The 18,561-nt window shown below is 31.4% G+C and overlaps 2 protein-coding genes across 8 annotated transcripts in view; one reads left to right on the forward strand and one right to left on the reverse strand.

Annotated features, from left to right (window-relative positions):
- The window catches only part of LOC123272008 (ankyrin repeat and sterile alpha motif domain-containing protein 1B), a 28,128-nt gene extending 15,310 nt beyond the window's left edge, over window positions 1-12,818 (reverse strand). For 5 of the 7 annotated variants that reach the window (XM_044738589.1, XM_044738587.1, XM_044738586.1 and 2 more), the window contains exons 1-10: window positions 12,564-12,818; window positions 8,039-8,119; window positions 7,807-7,963; window positions 7,585-7,730; window positions 6,941-7,063; window positions 4,226-4,452; window positions 3,962-4,157; window positions 2,143-2,388; window positions 1,665-1,935; window positions 871-1,575 (exon numbers count right to left, since the gene is read on the reverse strand). In XM_044738589.1, coding sequence (XP_044594524.1) covers window positions 871-1,575; window positions 1,665-1,935; window positions 2,143-2,388; window positions 3,962-4,157; window positions 4,226-4,452; window positions 6,941-7,063; window positions 7,585-7,730; window positions 7,807-7,963; window positions 8,039-8,119; window positions 12,564-12,667 — 2,256 coding nt within the window. In that variant the 5' untranslated portion in view covers window positions 12,668-12,818. The remainder of the gene's footprint in view (window positions 1-870; window positions 1,576-1,664; window positions 1,936-2,142; window positions 2,389-3,961; window positions 4,158-4,225; window positions 4,453-6,940; window positions 7,064-7,584; window positions 7,731-7,806; window positions 7,964-8,038; window positions 8,120-12,563) is intronic. The other 2 variants (XM_044738591.1, XM_044738590.1) reach the window with 1 other exon arrangement.
- A 261-nt stretch (window positions 12,819-13,079) lies between these two features.
- Window positions 13,080-16,813, forward strand: LOC123272015 (transmembrane 7 superfamily member 3-like). The gene is made up of 8 exons (XM_044738612.1): window positions 13,080-13,271; window positions 13,920-14,249; window positions 14,317-14,585; window positions 14,682-14,853; window positions 14,923-15,087; window positions 15,175-15,327; window positions 16,204-16,464; window positions 16,548-16,813. Exons 1-8 carry the CDS (start codon window positions 13,199-13,201, stop codon window positions 16,772-16,774), a joined length of 1,650 nt encoding a protein of 549 aa, XP_044594547.1. The 5' UTR covers window positions 13,080-13,198; the 3' UTR covers window positions 16,775-16,813.
- Window positions 16,814-18,561: the final 1,748 nt, after the last annotated feature.

The following is an 18,561-nucleotide window of genomic DNA, read 5'->3' on the forward strand; positions in this document are numbered from 1 at the left end:
AAGAGAACATCTAAAGATATTTATAAATACGTTTGATATAAACGTAGACGTATCAAATTTACAAGGATCTAAGAATCTTGAGGAAGACATAGATAGTCTGAGAGAGAATGTTCCTCTATCCGTAGGTTATATTCACTGTGCGATATTCCATCAAGCGTATCAACACTCGCGAAAGATTGCGGGTGCATATGAAGAGTCAAGTTGCTATGACATAATGTTGATATATATATATATATATATATATATGTATGTATATAAGGAGTTGAGTATATCGAGTGTATAAAGTATGATATGGATATGCAGAGAAAGCCGCCGAGGCAGACGTAGATCTAGAGTTTAAGGATGAGCAAGTATGAGCAAGTAAAGGCATGAAGCATCATCAGTGCTTGTTGCCAGCTGGAAAAGGAGAACCCAGATCACAGCAGAACGATCACAAGATGACATACTACACACCAAACCCCACACAGTACCCCTTTCCGATCCTAGTATTGAGATGGTTAAGCATCGCATCTTCTCAAGGAGCTAGACTCCTTGTAAATCGCATCACAGATCAAACACCCGGTTTATATATTAAATGTCATTCGCTAGATCTCTTCTATCTTACTCTTCTCTTCTCTTCTCTTATCAACTCGATACTTGACTCTAGGTGAATTATATAGTACGTTATAGGATACATAATCTAGCATATGTACTTCCGAATGTTAATTTTATGTTACTTAACTCTCTATTATTTTTCGATTATAATTATCTTTAAATTATCTTAAAAAGTATATCAATACGACTAATTAAATATTTATTTTATTTTTTGTTTGGTAAAGTTTAAAACTAATTAATAAATATTGTAATTTAGTTAAAGTTTTAAAAACTTACCTGACTGAGTGGACGAATTCGTTCATGAATAGATTTCTCTGCCTGCAGAGCGGAAGGTGGAGGATGATCTGGAGTAGGCGGTTGAATATAGTGAGTAGGACTCGTTGGAATAAGCATCTGTACCCTCTTTAGTCTTTTATCTGTAGCTTCTCCAGTACCACCAGCAGTTTGAGGTTCCTGGGGGGTAGTATCACCATTCTCTGTTCTGTCGTCCAGCAGACTTTCCTGGGAAGATTTTAGTGTAAGAAATGCATTTGAAACGAATGTTTGATCGTGTAAAGTTTCATTGGTTGGTGATTGATCAACTGGAGGATTGTTATCCTCCACATCGTAATTTTCATAAGCTCTTTCACAGTGTCTGCGTAATTTACGTCGAGGATTTTGGAGTTTTATCAAACGATCCCCGTAAACAGCGGTAAGAGCAACTGGTTCTTCACCTGCCCGTCTATTTGTGCTTTCGGGACCACTGTACCTTGCTTTCATGTCTACATACTGGTCAACGCTTCTGGTTACGTGACGCAACTGATCTCTTCGAGTTTGAAGTTGTTCAAGATCAATGTGACTTCGAGCTCCACTTCGCGCAAGAAATAAATACTCGTAATTGCTCGGACCAAGAGAACAATCTGCTGATAACGACATCTGAGTTTGTAAATGAGTTGGTGATACTGACAGATTTCTTCGAGGTGGTTTTTTTGGTGGAGTCGGCTGTAAAATTATTTTTATTTAATTTTAAAAAACTAAAAAACTATCTATTACCAAAGATAATATTTTAAATTATTAATAAAAACACTTACCGAGACTTTACTATTGGAAGCAGGACTGTGAAGTGAACTAGATAATGGAGCCATTGGCAAATAAATTCCAGAAATACCAGAATCATTAGGTAGACAACGTCTGTCCCGAGGGCTAGGTCCACCAATACTCGATGAAGAAGATACGCTTAATTGATCAGACTCTCTACCAGTGAATCCCGCGGGCAATGTCAAGGACAGATCCTCAGAGACGTAACTGCCCTCAGTATACCGAGGTGCCGGTGGCGTCTGATATAATCCGCTGTCAGAGCCCCTAAACATCCCGAACATTTTTTCGATTTACTCATTACCACAACCAATCATCATCATCATCAATCACTCAATAATAAATAAGCATAATATGTATTTTTGTATTATTTGTTGTTATAAATATAATGTAAAATAAAATTAAGTATAATATCTAAAAAGCCGTCTGCAGTTAATATTTTTTTGTTAATGTTTTGCCGTAACAGGATCATACCGTGTTCGCGGTGATACTGATGTGTTGTTGTTGTTGTTGTTGTTGTTGTTGTTGTTGATAAAAATGTCAATAAATTTGTTGTTGTCATCGGGTGTTGTCTGAACAGAACTTGCAAGTGTATTTATTGAGTTGAGAGTGTCTGACATGGACATCAATACGCTGTCGAAGAAGGAGCTTGGATCTGAGTAACTCTCGGTCATTTGTAATTCTGGGGCATCGTAGTAAATGTTGCCCTCGAAATCCCCGCTGAAATAACTCAACTATTTTTTAAATCTATCATCTATCACAAAAAATATAAACTCTTTTTCAAACATTTATATTTGATTCATCATCAAAAGCTTTTAAAGAGTAATAAAAAAAATTATTAAAAATAAAATAGAGGCCTTGAGGGTATGTAAAGCTAGTAGTAAAGTTATTAATTTTAGGTTGAAACGGGCTAACATTTACATTGTTTAACATGATGGATTCATCTCGAGACTGGATGGAGGTGGAATCGTGTACTGGGCCAACGTCAAACATTTATGGTAGCTGGTGAGCGTGATTCCCGAGTAGTATAAGACTCCAAAAGGACGGGGGCTAAATAATGGTAGGGTGGGGATCAGAGCTGGAGCACACTGCCGGAGGGTAACACAAGTAAAGTGAAGGCAAGCCACGCCAAAACGAACAGAGGTGAGTCCAAGTACTCCGAGAGAAACCAACGGACTCACTAGATTCACCATCACTAGAACTGGTGGTGCCTACATCAGGAAAATTAAACCAACTGAAGCGGTGTTTAACGCGGTGGAGCAACATCACCACCTTTATACTGCGTCCTTTGCACTTTACAACCTCCACTCTCTCTTTCTCTTTCTCTTTCATTCATTCGTTGAGAATACATTCTCTTGTTTCTGGATACGGCCTTTTCCTCAACAACTAAATTCCAGACTGGCATTACTAGTACATAGTAGTAATACTATTACTATTACTATTAATACTAGGATTGGGACTACTATCAACACTAATACTGATATTCAGTTCTTTCTTCATTTACTTGCTAGGTTGGTACTTGCTACATACACTAGCTCTCATTCACTTGAACCTTAACATCTGTGCTTTTGTTTGCTCACATCTCCTATATTAAACCTGGCAGCTACCAGACCGACCTGTACACCCACTGCATTTATATATCTATATACTCTATATACTTTGAGTCTTTCTGGGAAATATTACAACAGAGGTCAGTTGGAATTTGTCGAGTTGTTAAAATAGAGATACACACTGAAAGTAATAAAAGAACGAAAGAAAATAATAAAAAAAAAATAAAGATCAAGTTTTGTCTGGTGTTTTTAGATTTTTTGTTCAACATTTCTTCGGGTACTCTTCTTTTGTCTTTTTATATGGCTTCTTTCATTTTTGAGTGTGCTCACAGAGCGTAAACATGCTCGCCTGCAACTGTTTCTACTGCTTCTACTGGTTCTACTGGTGCTACTGTTACTTCTGCTACTGAGATACAACGAGATAAAATATAAAAAGTCTATACAAGAGGGAGTCATCTCCATCTCCATCTCCATCTCCATTTTAGTATAATTCAACTTCTTGGCAAATTGTTTCTGAATTACTACTGGTGAGTGTTTGTGTGAGTGTGTTAAAATCTTTCTGGTTAAAATTTTTATGCCTGATGCACAATTACGAGACACTCGTTCATTAAATGTATATATAAAATTACATATTTAAATAGTGCCTCCTTTTATTTTATCATTATAGCTGGTGTTTTTTGTTGGTGTGAAAAAGTCTATGTTTGTGTAGGTAAATGAATTAAAATTTCACTAATGAGACTTACAAGGACATGACTGAAGTACCGGATACTCGGCGGTCCTCGTCTCGTGGTTTATGATAAAACTGCCATTGCGTCGGCGAAGAACCTTCCACGGGAGATAGATCCAATGCGTTGTCGTACGGACTGCCTAGAATGTCATTTGTTCGTGGAATATGCTCACTGTCAGCATCACTCTCTACTCCAGAAGATGATCGATGTCCTGGAAGAAAAATAAAAATAAAAATATTATATAAATAATTTTTATTATTTAATAAAAAAAAAACAAACTTTTGATAACAGCTGTAATATCATGAGTAACGTGAGGAGGAAATTGTCCCAGAAGATCTAGTACTGTGTTGTGTCTTGCGTCACGTATTCCTAAATCAACTCCACGGTCTAATAATGTTCTTACGACTTCCATTTTACCACAAAGTGCAGCCTCATGCATCGCAGTGCCAGCAGAAGTTCTTGTATTTACATCAACTCCAGACGCCAGTAAAACTTCAACAACAGCCCTGAAACAAACATTACGATAAATCTATTATATTTATTACTAATTAATGGTGTTAATAATAATTATAATTATCAATTATCAATTTACCAGGAGAATATAAACATATCTTTGGTATAGATGAGGGAACCAGCAATAGAAATAGACTGTTGGAAGTACAGTAATGGCTTACATGATGAATGTACGTCGAGTGTAGGGAGATTCATCGGCATACCAGGGGATACGATGGAATATAATGCCGCCGGGGGCCAGTGAATCAACGAAACCAGCATAGTATCATAGTATCACAGTAGTATCACAGTAGAATAGTAGCGGAACAGGAGCCATCCATTGGCAATGAGATTGGGAAACTGGAAAACTGGGAAACCCAGTCCAGGATTCGGGAATAGTGAGCCAGAGTTAGAGTCACAGTCACAGAGCCAGAACTAAAACCAGAGCCAAAGCCAGAGCCAGAGCCAGAGCCAGAGCCAGAGCCAGAGCCAGAGGCAAAAGGAGATAGAGATCTGATTCGCATGAAGCTATATTTTGTTATTACCGTACCATATAGGGGTATTTGTACTGGCTTACCGAGAGCACCGATATTGAATCCGATAATTGACATTACCCCGCCTGACTCTTCATATTCCCTTTCTACGCATCTATGCATCTATCCATCTATCCATCTATCCATCTATACCTATATATACTCATACTGATATCCTTAGTTATTTGTGGCTAACCTCGCTTCCACTTGAAATAATTATAATTATATATAAATCATCTAATTCTCTAATATTATTTTATATATCACAGAAGTAACAACAATTGATAACTGATAAGTGATACAAGTATAAAAGGATTTAACTTTTTTTAAAAATCGATTTAATTGTAGATCGTCGAATGGAACTAAATACACTGGCAGGCATCCAACTGTATCGCGATGCGATCATAGCATTATAGTCGAGGCGTTGTTGAAACGATTATTGCCCACTCTACTCCCCATTCTACCCTTTAACCCTCTTTATCCTTCCGCCAGAATCATCCCAATCTTTCTCTCTTTCTCTTACGTAACAACAAACATTCCCCGGTAAAGGTATAGGTATAGGTATATACATAATATCTAGATACCACCAATTTACCAGTTAGTTGTTTTTATTTTTATTTTTTCAAAACATAGCAATAGTAGTTGTTGTAGTAGTAGTAGTAGTAGTATATTGTATACAGTCGATCAACAATCACGGCAGATTACCAAACACGTTATACGTAAAAATAATCTAATGGAACGACCGGTTATACCCCGATTACGATGTAACCCGTAGTTTCGCGGCTATTACGATTTACCAGGCATTTAAAGCGACATTTAAAATAATTATAAAAGCTTTAAATAAATAACTGAAATCCAATCACCAAACAATAATATAATCAATATTATCATTTTTCGATTATTTCTCATTCTAATAAAATTATATTTATGCGTATGAATTACCAACTAATTAAAAGTTTCCAATTATTTTTTCATCCACGGGAGTAATTAATTTTTAATTACCAGCGTTTTTGCCTTGCTTGTTTTTTTGCTCGGTTAAATTCAATTAATTACCTGATATTTTATATTTATCCAATCCATTATTCATAAATTACGTTCAGATGATTTTTAAAAATGCTAATTAAAGGATGAATAATTTAATTGTTATAAAATATTTTTTAAAAAATTTTCATTACAACAGTTAATAATTTTAAATGAGGGTATTATTATTATTATTATTATTATTATTATAAAATAGGCGTAGTATTTGGTTCCAGTGAATTAGACATGTCAAACAGGCGGTAGGGATACTCGTAATCTGTAAAATTAAATCCCGTATTAAGATGTGTTCCGTATGGATCAGAAACTACGACAATGTCTTAGAATTCAGCCTTTCGTGTAATAGGATTCGTCAATGCTCAAGTGATAGTTTGTGGTAGCGCTGGAAGTACCTAACCCAGACTACCGAGAGTTTCAGTTAGAGTTCGATCCAGGATCCAGGATCCAGAATTTAGGACTGAGGATTCAGTTTCGGAATCTGGTAGCATTCAGTGAATTGATAAAGGGAGAAGCTGCCTGATTTTAGAGTAGCTTCAAATGGTACTCTACTCCCCGGGAATCTGGCAATATAATCGTTACCAGCAACACGCAGTATTTGATATAGAATAGAATAGAATAGATAGATAGATATAGAGTGTCAAGCACATTGAATGTAGAGGGATTGTTATGTTGGTGAGGCTGAGGCTGAGGGAAAAGCAGAGGCTGAAGCTGAAGCCGAAGCTGAGGGGTTGCTAGTCAGTATATAGGGATCGTATCTGGTCTGGCGTATATCGGTTGAATGGGATTATACAATACCGTGCTCTCTGATTGGCTCTAATCGGCACTATTGCACTTTGAGTGTGTGCCGCCGCCGCCGCCGCCGCCACCGATGGTAGCTAGGATGTTACGTATGGAACCGGTCTATATCCTAGTAGTGGTGTGCTTTACATACCTGTGGCCATTTCGTGAAGCTAGATGCAACGGTGTGTGAGGGAAGATTAGCGATGAGGAAGAATTACGAAGTGGTTCGATGAGCTCTGGATGTGTTCTCACTATCAATTGTACCGTTTCTAATCTGTAAAACATAATTAGTTTTTTTTTTTTTTTTTTTTAAACATACAATAATCTACAATAGTTTCATTTTATTTTAATATTTTTTAAACTCTATCATTGACGTATTAGTCTTCTTAATCAAGCTCTTTTTCTTTGTATATATATATATATATATATATATATATATATATATATATATATATATATATATATATATATATATATATATATATATATATATATATATATATGTTTTTTTTCTTCTTCTTTCCTCATTTATTCTATTTAAATTGAAATTAAGTAAAATCCAATTAATATAAATTTGTAGGTAGGAATCTTATTAAATTGAATCGGATTTAATTTTAATCGGCAGATAGATTACAAAACTTGAACAATGGCTTTTGAAATAATTTAAATTATGAGCAACATTGTGTTGTATTAAAGATAAATATTTTTATTGAAAAAATGAACTAATATATTTATAAAATTTCTGGTATTAATTTTTTATCTAAATTTCGAGTTAAAATAAATAAAAATATTTACCGGCCATACTGAGCTGCAAGATCGAGTGCTGATTCGCCCCGGCTGTTACGGATACTAGGATCACATCCGTACTGCAGCAGCTGTGCTACCACTTCAGTGTGCCCATATTGCGCTGCACAATGTAGCGCTGTTTCATTGTCTTTTGTCTGTGACAAATAATTTTATTTATAAATTATATTATAAAAATTAACAGTCAACAGTCAACAGTTTAATTAATCGTACCGTGAGATTGACATTTGGTACAGATGGACCTTGGCTGAGAATTAATCTGACAATCTCAGCATCTCCAGCCCATGCTGCCAAGTGGAGAGGTGAAGATCCCTTTGCATCAACAACATTTGTCGATGCTTCATGCTGTAGTAGCAATTTCACAACGTCTCTGAAATAATAATCATCAGAATTTTATCAACCGTTGAATTGATTTAATTATTAAAAATATAATTAAAATACTTACTTATGGCCATTTAATGCTGCATGGTGTAAGGCTGAGTACCCGCTGGCATCTTGCACGTTAGCTCCAGGACCTCGACGAAGACTGTAAAATAAAAATAAAATAAAAGTAGCAATTGACAATTGACAATAAAGGAAGAATATGTCGTAAATAATTTAACGACAACCGGAATAACGAAATTGTTTCAGCCCACTTTGAATAGAATCCATCTCACACTGAAATTAATTCAGCGAACATACTCATTCGTGGACCAGTCAGTTTCCGTTTGTCGGGCGCTTCATTTCCGCAATCAAGTATTCAGGTTTACTCACACTAAACTCGAGCTTCGAGTTAGCTTCGAGTTATACCGCCAGCATGCCAGCAGTATTCACCAGTATTCAGTACTGAGTAGAACAGAAAGACGTACGCACAATAGCTAGACAGAAATCGATCTGGTATTTACATTCAAAATATAATATAATATAATATAAAGACAAATAGACAAATAAATAATGATAGAAGGCGTTCAAATGACGAGATAAGAATAAAATGAGGAATCGGGTTTAAAGCATAAACCATGAACCAAGAGTATTGTTGATAATACCGAACAAAACGAGTTGAGATAATCCGTAGTGTCGACGTAAATGCAATGCTAAAGCTTCTCGGTCGCGTCAACCGACCTGCTAACGAAGCCTATACGTCTGACACATGTCCTCGTTAAACGCTATTGTTACGTCAAACCGACAAAGTCCACGGTTATATAGATCCAATACACCCCTATATACATATATGTACATATAAACTTTGCTCTGTTCTATTCTCCTCTCCTCGATGTTCTGGGGAGTGTAACAGCCCCTCGAGAATTTACAACTTATCTTTGTTTACCCTTTTCTTATTTATTGATACGTATAAAAAAAAAAAAAAAAAAAAAAAAAAAAAATATTTTTACTTCATCATATTGTTACTTCCGGAAATTTGCCAATTCATTTTTATTATTACCTACACATCCTATTTATATATTATTTGTAAATATTTAGGGTATGACCAAGCATTTAATCTCCCAATATTGATCACCGAAACCTCGATGATTGATAAAATATTAATCCTTAAACAAACACTATCAACCGCTAGCAATATACCAAAAAAAAAAAAAAATAAATATATATAGATATTAAATTCTGGCACTCTTTGCCCTATATGCTGTATAAAATAATACCAATAAACCTGACAAAAATATCATTTTATGACACTCGAACACATAATAAATCATCCTGGGGAAAATATAAAAAGTAATATAAAAGCACAAACGTGGTTAAATAATAATAATAATAATAATAATAAAAAAAAAAAAAAGGTATATAAATCTCATTAGCAGATTTCCAATAGATCCCGGTCAAAGGCCGCGGCGTTTCTCTGATCCATTGAGCTAAACATCAAAACGGTGCCGCGATGAATGCATCTCAAGTACGTGATTCTGTAACTGAAGAATAGACTGAAAACTATACAATAATAATCTTTGATGATAAAAAAATAAAGAAAAATAAATAAGAGTGTAATGGTAAAGAGCAGGAGCAGCACGTGCTTATACACTCTAAATTCTACAATACCTAACCAGCCTAGAAAAGTCCATAAGAACTTTAACCAGTCTCCTCTTACCCTTACCCTCAACCTCTTATATTCTTCACTCTTCACTTTTCTCTTTCTCAGCTCACCTCTTACTTTATTATATATTTGTGTTTGTTTTTATCCGCCCTCTTTTTTTCTCTATACTATACATAGTGTACTTTCACTATATAATACACTCCCTGCACTCTCTCGGTTGTTTGTACTACTGTATTGAATACAAGAGGGCTGCTGTCAACATTGGATTGTGATTCCCAAAGCCAACTACTTATACTACACTCCATATACGTAGTTAAACTTTTCATCAGTTATCTTGATGTATATATCTATCCTCGTATATTTGTATGTGTATGTCACCTTCAAGTTTATTCCATGTGATGATAAGAGCCTAAATATATATATATATATATATATATATATATAGAGTATGTATGGTGAGTGTGATGAAGGGAAAGAGAACAAGTAAAAGAGAAAAGGGCAAATGGCAAATGCCAAATGGTAAATCCCCTACAGAAAAGTTGCTGGGGACATTTTACTCCATTCATCGCTTCAGCCACACTCTTTACTCTATCACTGAGTTTCTTAATTAAACTCTGAAGATTGTCTGCAAAAGGACATCGGCCCTATACGAGAACCCGGTACCATAAAGAGAGTAGCCGACTAGGGATCTGACTTTTCTCCTTTTGCTCTTTCTCTTATGCTTTACTTGAGATTTATTTATGTTCGAATGTGAATCCTCCACTTGGACTTGAAGTTTTCAAATAAATTAAGCCAGTTGCTCCCCCCCCCCCTTTCCCTCTTTTCTACTCTCAAACTTAATTAATGTATACGTAAAACTATACTTTCAAGTATAATTAATTTTTACTATACTAAAAAGCCATTGTCATTTCTTCTACAATACAAAATGTTTCTATAGTTGTTTCTCACCTCCAAAAGGTGAGAAAATTGATAAGAAAGTACAACAGTCGGATCCAGCAGCTCAGATAAATAGATAATATATAGATGAAGAAATCGAAGAAATAAATTTTTGTTGAAATATGCATTATATAATAGTATAGGACTCTTAATTTTCTCAGTCTCATTTTTTTGCATCAAAAGAAAAACGCCAGCAAAAATGAACGAGTATGAATTAATTAACAATCTTAAAGTGGGTAAAAAAGGCAAGTGAAATTGTTGAAAAGTTTTTTTTTTTTTTTTTTTTTCTCAACTCGAGACTTGGCAAGTGGTTTTTTGCACAAGAGGTTTCTAGCATTATATTAGCAACTTCCTTATTTAAAATAAGTCGTTATTTTATACAACAAGTATCATTAAAGCAATGAATATTTAAGTCAGACAAATTAACCCCACAAAGGGCTACCTACTCTATTACACTCATTAATTAATAAACACTATAAACACACTGAGCTGGTACATTGTCGTTATCATCATGATAATTGTTATTAAAATTTAATACCCAGATTAAGATTATTATGTAATTGTTAATCCCTTTTACACAGTAGTGTGTTATACAAAACTGTAAAATATATATATACATATTTATAATACAGTGTATACATAACGTACAAATTTATTTCATGAATTATTTAACGGATTAAGTCTCTTCAGCACAATCGATGTGTCACATTCGGACAAGTCGATTGCGCAAATCCCCAGATACTCTCTATTATTTCCCTAAATAATTTATTTCATTTTTATAAAATTCTAAATAATTTATTCAGCTCAACAAGTGTTTGATCGACGCGACAAATTCATTTTACATTTTACTCAAACTAATTTATTTAAATTTTAATCGGCAATTGGTAGTAGTAATAACTCATTAATTAATTACTCATATTAGGCTTTAAAATGATAGTTTATTAATAGACCGAAAATCGTTCTCCGAATACTTTGCCAGCACCTCAAACTACTCAAGTTTTAAATATAAACATATATATATATTTTTTTTTCTATTGATTTTCAAGTAATGGCTATTCATTTTTTATTATTTATTGTCGCGGCTATTTTATTTATTGTGGCGCCAGAGGTTGTTGAACTGTATACACGTGCCAAAGCTAAAAAACGTGTGAAGCAGAAGAAAATTTACAACGTGTTTAAATAACATTATTGTAATTAGACGTGTTTATTACCGCTTTTAAAAAAAAAAAAACAAAATAATTAAATAGTCTTATTATTAAATAAATAAATAAAGAAAAAAATGATAATTTTCATTAAAACAAAGATAAAATAATAAGAATTAGTCTGAGTAATATTGTAATTTATGGGTTGAAAAAAATGTTCTTGGAATAAATTTATTGAATAGAAGGATAATTTGAGGGTGTCTTTACTCGGATGGTTATTCAACCTTTAGAGAATAAATATATATCATACCGGTACACGCAATCCGGCAATGAATGTTCAACAATGATTCATACCATCTACAATTGTAGATTATTATTATTATTATTACTCCATTGATAAAATACCTGAACAGCCTTGATATATTTCCTTGTTATTTTGTTATATCAGTTTGTATATTTAACTCTATGACGTTTATTTATCAAATGATTAAAATATTCAACTACTCGATCAACATCACTGTTAATATGTTAGCAACAATCTGGGATAAAAAATAATAAACGAAAAATATATAAATATATAGATATTAAGCAATATGAAAAAATTAATAAGAATATTGAAAGATTATATAGGTCACGAGTCTGCCCAGATCTTGATACACGAAACTAAAAAATCATTACAGCAAACAAGTGGAGACACATGATGACCTGAATCTCATTTTAAATGACATAGTACTATAGTACTATTAGAAAAATAAAATTACCTCTATCAGAGAGTGGATGGATAAAATGTCAAAATAATCGGAGTTATTTAAAACAGAGTAAATAAATGATTTAGTGGTTAAAAAAAAAAAAAACGGGTTAACACCCACCTTGCCAATGGACCACTCCTTCGTGCTCGCTGACCAAGTATTTTCTCCACAATCGTAACATTTCCACTTCTTGCTGCCTCCAGCAGCTCTTGATCTTTCCCCATGTCCCATTTATCACTGCTAATCACTTGTCATATTCCTCACTGTACTACTCACTTGAATTAAATTATTATTTTACTACTAATATTTACTGAGTTTACGAGATATACTACTTTTCATTGATCCACCGCTGCCATATTGTTCTCACTAAGCTGACATCTACCGGTAAATTTTTAAATTAAATTCCCGCCTCCACACTCAACCAGCTATCGCGCACTATTTTTAAATTTTATTTTCATCATTTATCAAAAATTGTCATGACGTCATGAGAATTTATTTTTTATTTCGTTATTTAAAATTTTATTTAAACATTTTGACCATTGATATCTCTTTATTTATAAAAAAATTATAAAAAAAAATCTACAAGTTTGAATTTAATTTTACCGCGCAATTACAATCTGTCGCTTACAGCTGATTTAACGTCACTTGTCATTTACCTCTCGGTATATTCGGGTTATTAGTGAGTTATAAGTTGTTTACTTTGATTATTTTCAGTTAATTAAATGTTTTATTCGCTGATTTAGGAAACCGTGATTATGGGAATTATTTTTAATTTAATTATTTACTTTGGTTTTCTTGGAATTATATATGCAAATAATTTTCAGCCGGGTATGTAACCTAACCTCTATTTATAATTGTTTCGTATTTGTAATAACAACTAAAAATTTTTAAAATCTATTTTATTAAATTAACAATCACCGATAACCATTATTTTTTATAAAATAATAAATTTTACTTAAATATTCCAATTTATATCTAATTATAAATGTGACATAATTATTTTATTACTTACAAGATAAATAATAAGATAAACACTTGGAGATTAAAATTTATCGGGTTTAAATTATTATTATTTAAATTCTATTTAATGACAAGAATTTATTTTCAACAATAACTATTTACATTTTCTTTATAAAAAATAATTTTTTTTGGCGGGAACTTTAATTAATATTTTTTTTTTTTTTTTTTTTTTTTTTTTTTTTTTCCAATTAAATATATAGTTAATTAATAAATTAAATAACTAAATACAAACTTATTTTATGCAGTAATTAAAAATAAAGAAAAGAAATTAATTTAATTATTTGCTCTGGTAAAAAGTTTAGAGTTCAATAATAATAATAATAATAATAATAATAATAATAATAATGTTTATGTAACTCGCCAACTGTCACGTAACGAAGATACAATTTAATTATTATATAAATAAATTTTTTAAGTAAGTAAAGGAAAAAAGATTTTTTTTTTTTTTTTTTTTAGATTCAGTGACAATTTCACTAGACAGTTTTAATACATCTCAGCGAAATGGCCAAGCATTTTACATTAAAACGACATTGCCTTGTTCGAAGGCAACTTTAGTTTTAATTAAAAACCCCCCCTCGAGCTTGTCGTTCATAATAATCCAAGCCCACGCTCAACAAAATTTGACTCTCGTCACTAAAAATGCTCAAAAAGTATCTAGAGTTGTTGGTACCAATATCGGGCTGCAATTAGACTCTAAACTCATCAAAGACACTAAAATAAATGTGATAAATGATAACAATAAGACTGTACCAGCTCTCATAGCCATCACTGCCTATACTTTTGAAGGTAATTATAATTTATCAATGTAAATAAATATTAATAATAATAATAATTGTTGTTTGTTGTCTATTAGCTCCCGTACCAGGAGGCTGCAATATGGAATTTGATATAGAAATATCACCGTATCAGCAGCTAATGCTCACAAACTCTACAATAATCATCGACTCGCAGCCAGCGTCAGCCCCACTTATCAATGGGCTAAAATTACCATGTGAAAAAAACCTTGTGACCTACGAAATTTATCGTCTCTATACAGATGAAAGTGATTTTAACAATGAGACTTATTTTTCAACTATTATCACAATGCTTACAGTTGACGATATTATTAAAAATGCTGTAAAAGTATCTATTTATTAATTTATTTATTTATGTTTATTTATGTTTATTTATGTTTAAAATAATAAATATTTTTATTAATGAAAATAATTTAATTTTCAGATACCAACATCAGCTTCGAGGTCACCGATGCGTAAAGTTTATAGTTCATACCCAGGAACTGGATCAGCGTATGTAATGATAGCAACTTTTGGTAACCATTCATCAGCATACGTACCAATATTTTCTTACGGCTGTACTCCATTCTCAACTGAAATTTCTTGTGATTATTTAAGTTAATATCTCATAGTTTACTTAATAGATTAAAGTTGATTTTAGTAATTAATTTATTTATTTATTACAGAAACAGCAATGTCAAAAGTACTCTGTGCATCTGTACTATTTTTTGGAATATTTTTAACATTGATAACCCGGCGACGTTATCAAGTAGAATTATTTTTACTTGGATGTTTTTCTGGCGGTATAATAGGCTACATAATTTTACACGACAATCAAATGGAGATTCAATGTAAGTAATATTTTTTTTATTTTTATTTAAATATTAAAAAATCATAAAAAATAAAAATATTAATATTGAATATAATGAAATTTATAGTAACAGTTAATTTATCAGTAATAATCGGAATAGTAATGGGTTTATTACTGGTATCGCTGTGGTATATTAAAGGAATGCCATGTATTGGAATTCTTCAAGCGTCATTGTCCCTCGGTGCTTTAGTGGCCAGTACAACGTACTTAGGAATGCCAGGCACGTATTTTATATTTTATAAATTCTAAAGTAAATAATGATAGTACAATAATAATAATAATAATATTAATGTAAAAAAAAATTTAACAGTACAGAAATAAAAAACAGTAGGGGTTGTAGAAACAGGGAAATTATAGGAAAATAATGAAAGCTGAGGGGACTGAGCTTTAGATTTAGGTTTTAGCGCGCAAGCTCAACGGACGTTGTATCCTCAATCCTTATTCAGAAAGAACATTTCGTAGCTTTCGTAGCTTTCGTAGCTGAGTCTATCAATGATATCCACTCATGTGGAAACGGCTGAATCCCCTATCCACTAGTAGGGTTCTATGTCGCTTTCTCACCACTGACTGATCTCACCCTCCCTTTTTTATTTTTATATGCCTCGATCTGAATGTGTGACAACCCCTTGGACAGCAGCAAACTCCCACGGACTCCTGAACCAGCTTGAAAGATTCACATTTGCCTAATTGCATCCCCCGTATATTTATTTAGTGCGTAACTTATTTAGATTACACGCTTGTAATGCGGAACATTAATTTATACAACGGGTATTTACAATTACAGGCTACAATTTTTTTTTTTTTTTAACAATACAAAAGTGTACTAACTGACGATTTTATTTGCTACTTAATTATTACTAAATCACTCGAAAAAAGTTTTTAATTCATTTAATTTAACAACTTTTTTCGTTAAAAATAACCCGAAAATCGAGTGCTTAAAAGTAACTGCCGTTTGAACAATAATTAATATCATAAGTTGATTGAATCAACTTTAAAGGCTCTAACTTTTATACTATTTATACTATTGACTCTGTAATATTTTTTTAAGACCAAAGTTTTATCTAATTTAAGTAATCAATTAATAAATTATTTAAAGATGGTCAACTAGTATTGGTTAATGACACAACATTTTGGATAATTTACTCGACAATAGTAATAGCCGTGGTGTTATTACTCTGTATATTTTCACCGAATTCAAATATTATCTGCTGTGCTTTTATTGGAGCATTCGCAATAATTTTGCCGATTGACTACTGGGTTGGCTCGAGCCTAAAATACATTATTATCAACACTGTACGACGGATTACAGTTTATGGATTTAACGTCGCTATTATTCATCCACCCTTCCAATCTAAAGGTAATAATATTTAATATGTGCAAATATACTTACTTGTCGTATTATTTAATATTTATTCATGTTATGATTTGTGTACTCAAAAGACATATGGTTGTCGGTCTTCTGGATATTGTTGGCACTACAAAGTATTCACTTACAAAGAAAAAGATTACAGGGTGGAAGTCCATTATTTCCACGTCGTGTCGATTATAATCTTATTGACTCGGAAAGTTCATATCCAATTATATCCGAGGAACCGCATCATCAACGGACATTTTTAATTGGTAATAATCCAACAACAACCAAAAATTATTCTACATTTTTTCAATAAATTATAATATTTTTCTACCAATAAATTTAAGTTAATATATATATTTTTTATACTATAAATTTTAAAAGTGTCAATTATTTGGCATTAAATATTGTTATTTTTAATACTAAGACTAAAAGTCGGTAAAATAAATAATAAAAAAATTTTATCAATAAATAATAACTAAGTCGAAATTACCTGACATTAAAATGAAATAACATTTATTGAATTAAAGACAAGTGTGACCTAAAACATTGGGTCTATTATATATATATATATATTTATATATATTTTGTTTTTTTTTGTTTTTTTTTTGTTTTTCTACTAATTACAATCTTAAAATAATCACAGCAACAATATCATTTTATTCACAACACTTACATAAAATTACTGCCGCAAATATTATATATTATTAATTAATTATCATTATAATTATAATTATCAATTTATTAATTATTATTATTAATATTTTTTATTGATAATAGATTTGTTTATACGCATACAATGTGTTTCTTCGAGCTATGACAAATACTCCCGTGTTAAAATTCACTAATTCATTATTTTTTTTTATAATAGTAATATGATTTATCAATTATTATTGTTATTATTATTATTTAACTGTACACTTTTTTATCATATTAGTCTAATTTTATTTATAAGTATTACATAATTGTGATATAAAATACTAAAAAAAAAAATTTAAACATTAACACGGAAGAAAAGTTGTTAAACTATTTACATATTTAAATGAATTTTTGATCCAATGGCTCGTAAAAATTACTCAAATTTAGCTTTAATTTTTTTTTTTTTTTTTTTTTCTTTCCTATTAAATAACTCGATTTTGATTCCAAAAATATAAATTTACGACTATTACTCGTGACTTTAGTCGATTTGTCTAATTAGTTATTATTATTTATTTGTATTTGATACAATAAAATTTGTTTTATCGTGGATAAATGATTCATCTAGATTGATTTATTTGGTACTATAATCGTAATTAATATTATTATTGTTATTAGTATTATAATTATTGTTATTAATATTAATATTAATATTATTATTATTATTATTATTATTATTATTATTATTATTATTATTATTATTATTACAACAGTACATTTTGCAATAATATTGTAGGTTATTAGCGTTTTACTTTAATAATAAACTTTCTTGTTGTCGAAATAAACTAACTATTGACTGTGATTATGAGATCGAATGAAACATGTTTTATCATTTTAACGTTACGCTAAATTCATACAGTGATTGTTTTATTATTTATTTATATAACTTTAAATTATTAAATGCAAATGCACTTGGGTTTATTTAAATCCGATTATTAATATTTCATTTTCAATAAATTAAATTATTGCTAGAACCTTTGAGTAGTCGCGTAAATAAACCCTTTTGGTAATGATTATGATAAATATCAAACAACACAATATAGATTTATTACTTTTAAATTAAATATTTGCATTACTAGCCACGGACTACTGAACTAACGGTATTAATTATTTGTATTATTTTTGTTATTATTATTATTATTATTATTATTAAATCACTGATTGTTTAGAAACAGTTTTAACAAACAATATAATCGCGACTACAAGATTAATTTCAAGGATTAACAGGTTGGTTAAAATTGTGTCTGGTTTATATGGATTACTATTTATGATTAGTGGTTAATTGTTGTATGTATTTATCTGTATTTGATTTTATTATCATCTGCTAAGTCTACATTTTTACGTCTGAACATATAACTGGTCTTTTCCACTGATGCGTTATATACAATAGCTGTTACTTATTTACCA

This window comes from Cotesia glomerata, linkage group LG9 (genome assembly GCF_020080835.1).
Source record: "Cotesia glomerata isolate CgM1 linkage group LG9, MPM_Cglom_v2.3, whole genome shotgun sequence".
NCBI lineage: Eukaryota > Metazoa > Arthropoda > Insecta > Hymenoptera > Braconidae > Cotesia > Cotesia glomerata.

Bases quoted from the DNA above. Each gene is read 5' to 3' on its own strand.
- LOC123272015 (XM_044738612.1), top strand. From the start codon at position 13,199: ATGGGAATTATTTTTAATTTAATTATTTACTTTGGTTTTCTTGGAATT. The intron at 13,272-13,919 runs GTATGTAACCTA...TTTTTTTTTTAG, and splicing joins TGCAAATAATTTTCAGCCGG to ATTCAGTGACAATTTCACTA. The intron at 16,465-16,547 runs GTAATAATATTT...TGTACTCAAAAG, and splicing joins TCCACCCTTCCAATCTAAAG to ACATATGGTTGTCGGTCTTC.